The sequence below is a fragment of the Ctenocephalides felis genome, unplaced genomic scaffold, assembly GCF_003426905.1.
Source record: "Ctenocephalides felis isolate EL2017-DRISC unplaced genomic scaffold, ASM342690v1 CF-g0.4_SCAFFOLD_00845, whole genome shotgun sequence".
NCBI classification, from domain to species: Eukaryota; Metazoa; Arthropoda; class Insecta; order Siphonaptera; family Pulicidae; genus Ctenocephalides; species Ctenocephalides felis.
The window spans coordinates 86,483,146-86,489,724 of record NW_020536999.1 but is presented as its reverse complement, the minus strand read 5'-3'; the positions used below and the strand labels follow the sequence as shown (position 1 = coordinate 86,489,724).

General features: G+C 30.0%; 1 protein-coding gene across 1 annotated transcript; it reads right to left on the bottom strand.

Moving 5' to 3' along the window:
• Positions 1–4: 4 nt before the first annotated feature.
• Positions 5–5,931, bottom strand: LOC113391273 (calcium homeostasis endoplasmic reticulum protein-like; the record flags this gene model as incomplete). Its single annotated transcript, XM_026627218.1, has 7 exons — positions 5,875–5,931; positions 5,695–5,766; positions 4,243–4,405; positions 571–643; positions 422–496; positions 209–288; positions 5–129 (listed from the first exon to the last, which is right to left on the bottom strand). Coding segments are annotated over exons 1-7 (645 nt in total), but the record flags the coding sequence as incomplete, so codon positions are not given.
• Positions 5,932–6,579: the final 648 nt, after the last annotated feature.

Here is a 6,579-nt window from a genome sequence, read left to right as displayed (position 1 = left end):
GATATTCTCGAAGAGACAGTTCTGGTTTTTTCAATTTTTCAATTAATGTGCTGTCAAAGTAATTTGCTTTTGCTTCCCACAGACGTAACAGTTTGTCTAATTTTGCTTGCTGCTCTTCTGTGATATCAGCTAAAAAGAAAAAAAATATAGATATATATTTAAATATGTAATGAGCAAAATTAATTAATAATTATATCAATATACTTACCCATGCTATGAGCATTGCAATACATTGGCACAACAACATTTTCCAAACATTTCTTTAGTTCTTCAGCATTTTTTCTGGCACTGAAAATAAATAATATTTTGAATTTTAATAAATTCATCATCATTAATTAATTAAATTTATAGCTATTAAACCTATAGAAATTTTTTTTCAATATTATAACAGCTATCCATTATTATATTTCTATTATCTTACCAGTGATGAAGAACATCGTTAACCAAATATATAATGTGCAGTTTCTGAGCAAAATTTGCATCGGGCTGAATTACTCTGAAACAACCACAATAAAAAATTAGTACATTATTAACAACATATTAATATTTGAATATAATTTAAGGACTCACTTTTCTAAAAGATACTGTGATATAGCTGCTGCATGAGCATTAGTCGTTGCATTTTGTAATATCCAACTCTTCCCTGAAAAAAGAAACAAGAAAAATATTAATGACAAAAAAAATTATTTAATTAATTCATGGATTAATTGTGTTAACTATTTCATAACATTAACATGTTTATATAAATAATTTGAAATAATGCTAACAGTGGGGTTGCTTTACTACGTAATGTGGATATAAAATTACGAAATAAGGGTAGAATTTGATTTTCTAGTAAACTTAATATAATCCACTGCATTTTAAGATAAAATACAATGTTTTTAGATAAACTGGACTACTGGTTATCTGAGTATGATAAACTACTTTATATTCTCACTACCGTATTTACTATCTACAGTATTTTTGAACAATCTATATCATTTTCAGGCAATCTATATAATTTTTGGATAATCCACCAATTTGTTGAACAATCTATATCGTTTTCACACAATCTACAGTATTTTCGAACAATATGTATCATTTTCAGACAATCTACAGCATTTTTCGGACAATCTACACGTTTTTCAAGGAATCTACAGTATTTTCAGATAATATACAGCTTTTTCAACACTCTACAGTTTTTTCGGATAGTATACAGTACTTTCAGAAAAACTACAGCTTTTTTCGGAAAATCAAAATTTTTTTCGCATAATCTGCAGTATTTTCAGATAATATACAGCTTTTTCGAACAACGCACAGCTTTTTCAGTCAATCTACAGCTTTTTTCGGACAATCTACAGAATTTTTAGACAACTTACAGCTTTTTCAGACAACCTACACCTTTTTTGGATATTTACAGATGATATACAACTTTTTTGGATAACATACAGCATTTTTGGAAAATCTACAGTACTTTCAGACAATCTACAGTTTATTTAGGAAAATCTACAGTACTTTCAGAAAATTTACAGCTTATTTCAAACAATCTACAGTACTTTCAGACAATTTACAGCTTTTTTCGGACACTGCATCTTTTTCGAATAATCTGTAGTATTTTTAATAATATTCCATTTTTTCCCCGGATAATCTACAGCTTTTTCGGACAATCTACTTAATTTTGAAATAATATACAGCTTTTTCAGTCAATCTACAGCATTTTTGGACAATCTACAGCTTTTTCAGTCAATCTACAGCTTCTTCGGACATACTACAGCTTTTTTGGTCAATCTGCAGTTTTTTTGGACAATTTACAGCTTTTTAGACAATCTACAACATTTATGACAACTTACTTTTTTTTGGACAATCTACAGCATTTTCGGACAATCTACAGCATTTTAAAATAATATACAGCTTTTTCAGTTAATCTACAGCTTTTTCAGTCAATCTACAGCTTTTTTGAATAATCTACAGCTTTTTCGGTCAATCTACAGCATTTTGAAATAATATACAGCTTCTTCAGTCAATCTGCAGCTTTTTGGACAATCTACAGCTTTTTCAGTCAATCAACAGCTTTTTTGAATAATCTACAGCTTTTTCGGACAATCTACAGCATTTTGAAATAATATATAGCTTCTTCAGTCAATCTGCAGCTTTTTGGACAATCTACAGCTTTTTTGGACAATCTACAGCTTCTTGGAACATACTACAGCTTTTTTGGTCAATCTACAGTTTTTTGGACAATCTACAGCATTTTCAGACAATCAATAATATTTCTAGACACTTTACAGTATTTTCAGACAATATCACATCATTCTTAAACAACCTTAAACATATTTAGACAATCAAACTTTTTCAGACAACTTTCACTGTGTCTTTCTATTTCCTCACCTAGGAGCGTTAAACATTTAACGTAACTATGATAGAAGTCGTATTAGAAGTTTTGCTTCAAAAATTGCTTAACTAGAATATGAATAACAGGGAATATTGTTGTATCATTAAAATCGGCAAATTTTCTTTGAATAAACGTACAAATAATCTTCTCAAATGCTCAAATGTTAATATAAACTAGTGGGGCGCATGGCATCGTGCCTTAAGGCAAATTGCTGGAACTTCCGTACCGTAACGAAATGTTCGAGGAATATTGAATGCTTTCAAATAGATTATTATAAATATTGTAACATTGTCTAATATTATAAGAATTATATAAACTGAATTGCAGAGTTGAAATTATTTGTTTAAAGTATATTAGAACTATAGTCAGAATTAAAAATAAAATCTGAATTATTATTTTCGATATACAAAAAATTTAAAAAAAAAAAAAAATTGAAACAATTTTTTTTTTCCAAAATCAATTATTTTGTTGAGACAAGCAGAAAGTTGTTTGAATCAATTGAATCTGACGCTTAGTTCTCTCAAAAACTGCCATTTTTTGTACATTTAGCTCTGTATCTCCGAAATGGCTGGGCCTACCTTTGTGAAAAACTAATAACCCCTTCTCCCAATCATTACTAATTGAATGTTTTTTAGATCATTCAAATCGGATGCTCCGTTCTCTCAAAAACTCGATTTCTATTATATTTTCTGCACTCTTTGCTCGTTATCTCCGTACCTGCTGGACCTGCCTCTACCAAAAACTAATCAGCACATCTCCTTATCAATAGGAATCGAATGTTTTTTAAACCATTCAAATCGGTTGATCCGTATGCCCGAAAACGTGGGCGAAAATTTGTATCCATACATACATACACACACACACACACACATCCATTTTTTCTGAGGTATGCCAAAATGTTCAGAAACCTTCAAAACGTCGAGAAATGTAAAAATTTTCAATTCCGATTTTCGGCCCATTACAATAACTTACCCTACGGGAAGTTAATAAAATAAAGGTTGCCTACAAGTACTACAATTTCCCATTTTCATTTCACATCGCAGTGCCCTAAATGGACTATTTTCAATTGGAAACATATTTCTGCCTTATATTTTCAAGTGGAGATGGACATCGCTACGGCACGATATCTGGTTATTCAGAGCATGGGCTCAAACTCACAACCCTGTTCACATAAGACAGCAAGTTAAACCATTATGCCATGGAACTCCCTTTAATGCTAATATACACGAAGAAGAGAATTGCGATTGATGAGCAAACTAAACCTCGACTTGTAGAAGAGATTAATAATGTGCTATATGAATCAGAGACATGGACTTTAAAAAAGGCCGACCAGAACTACATAGGGTGTTTTGAAATGTGGTGCTGAAGGCGTATGGAGAAGATAAAGTAAACAGGCAAGGTAGCAAATTAAAGAAGTCTTGAGAAAAGTGGGTAAAGAAAGAATGTTACTGAGTACAATTTTGAAAAAAAAGGAAACTGGATCAAACCCGTTCTGCAAAAAAAAATGCCTTCTACACAACGTAGGTAAAATAAAAAGACTGAAAGGAATGGGAAGAAGAAGACAATTGACGACGTACACGAGAAAAGAAAATACAAGAAACTGAAAGCCGAAGCGCAAGAAAAGGAAGCATTGAAGCAGAAGTTTGGAAAGGAAAATACAATAAAGTGTAAAAAGGGGGGGGGAGAATAGTGGTAATGAGAATGATAGATGACGAAGAGGAAGGTAACCATTTATTTGTATCTCACACCACGGACCTGACTTCAGGCTGAATACTATTATTATACACTAGCAAAAGTATTTACAAAAGTAAATCGATCGAAACTTAGTTTAATATTAAAATCTTAATTCTCTACATCTACGTTTTATATACCTGAAGAAATATTATCCTTTGTACAAGAATCTATAATAGGCTTCAGCACTTTATCAATATCAGCTACTTCAATATCACATTTCTCGAGATCTGCTTTTATTCGATTCGATTCCAATTGTGAAGCCATTGTCGATATTTGAGTTTGCTGTTGCCTAAGTAATACCTGTGCAAAAAATAATTATTGTATAATAAATATTGTCTATCAATAATAAAGAAATCAATAATTTTTTTGAGCTATCATTTAAATAATAGTGAAATGACTATAGACTTTCGAAAAACTTAATAATAAGAGAGATTCAATTGTCATGGCAATGCTATGTTATGCTTATTTCTTGATAGTGAAAACTGTGAAAATGTCTATGTGTGATAATAAATAATAGTGAAGTGACTATAGATTTTCAAGTAACATAATATTAAGAGAGATTTATAAGGCAATTCTGCCTCATAACATAGCATTGTTAAGGCAATGCTATGTTATGCTTGTTTCTTGGTAGTGAAAACTATGGAAATGTCTATCTGTGGTAATAAATAATAGTGATGTGACTATAGACTTTCAAGTACCTTAATAATAAGAGAGATTCATGAGGCAATTCTGACTCATAACACAGCATTATTAAGGCAATGCCATGTTATGCTTGTTTCTTGATAGTGAAAACTGTGAAAATGTCTATCTGTAATAAATAATAGTGAAGTGGCTATAGACTTTCAAATAACTTAATAATAAGAGAGATTCATAAGGCAATTCTGCCTCATAACATAGCATTGTTAAGGCAATGCTATGTTATGCTTGTTTCATGATAGTAAAAACTGTGAAAATGTCTATCTGGGGTAATAAATAATAATGAAGTGGCTATAAACTTTCAAGAAACTTAACAATAAGAAAGATCCATAAGGCAATTCTGCCTCATAACATAGAATTGTTAAGGCAATGCCATGTTATGCTTGTTTCTTGATAGTAAAAACTGTGAAAATGTCTATCTGTGGTAATAAATAATAGTGAAGTGGCTATAGATGCTCAAGTAATTTAATAATAAGAGAAATTCATAAGATAATTCTGCCTCATAACATAGCATTGTTGAGGCAATGTTATGGTATGCTTGTTTCTTGATAGTGAAAACTGTGAAAATGTCTATCTGCGGTAATAAATAATAGTGAAGTGACTATAGACTTTCAAGTAACTTAATAATAAGAGAGATTCATAAGGCAATTCTGCCTCATTACATAGCATTGTTAAGGCAATGCTATGTTATGCTTGTTTCTTGATAGTGAAAACTGTGAAAATGTCTATCTGTTGTAATAAATAATAGTGAAGTGACTATAGACTTTCATAAAGCTTAATAAGAAGAGAAATTGATAGAGCAATTCTGCCTCATAACATTGCGTTGTCATGGCAAATAGATAGATAGACATTTTCACGGTTTTCACTTGCCCTGTTAATCGTTCAATACTTACCCCATGTTGTGCATTTAGATTTTGCTCAGATTGTCTAATTTGTTCTCGTAGTGTGTTTTGTTGAGCAACCAGCTGAAAAAGTTAGAAAAGATTAATTAATGAATAGCAAATAATTCTACATCAAAATAATAAGTGATGAATGATAAATCAAGTGATGAATGATTTTATTTATATACTAACTGTTCCAGCAACTTCCTTCGTGAAGAATTTAACACAAAAGTGAAAAAGTTTTTGCATTTCGAATTTAATTGCATTTATTTTCGGTTTGTTGTATTAGCTTTACTGAAAAATGTCTTTATACACAATATTTATTGTAAAATTTATTTCATGGGCAACAACTCTTTTCTTTCATTCATTATGATTAACCATGCTTTAAGGCAAATTGCTGGAACTTCCAGTACCAAAATAACATATTCGATAAATATTAAATACTTTTAAATAAAATATTATAAATACTGTGACATTCATTATTCGTATTTTATATGTTTACATAAAAAGTAAATAAACAAAACTTAATCAAGCGCAGTTAGAATCGTTAAGATGAAGGATCTTATCTCATATTTCTTATAATTATTCTTATAATAATGTAAATTGAATTGCAAAGTTAAGATTATTTAGTTCAAGTATATAAGTGAGTTTTAGAAATTCAGTTACAATTAAAATTAAAATCTAAATCAATTTTAACATTTAAAAAAAAAAACGAAAATATATTTTTTTTTAAGCTTTGGATTAAACTAGAAGTTCTTCTCCAAGAACTAATTAGAATCGTTAAGATGAAGGATCTTATCTCATATTTCTTAGAATTATATAAACTGAATTGCAAAGTTAAGATTATTTAGTTCAAGTATATAAGTGAGCTTTAGAAATTCAGTTAGAATTAAAATT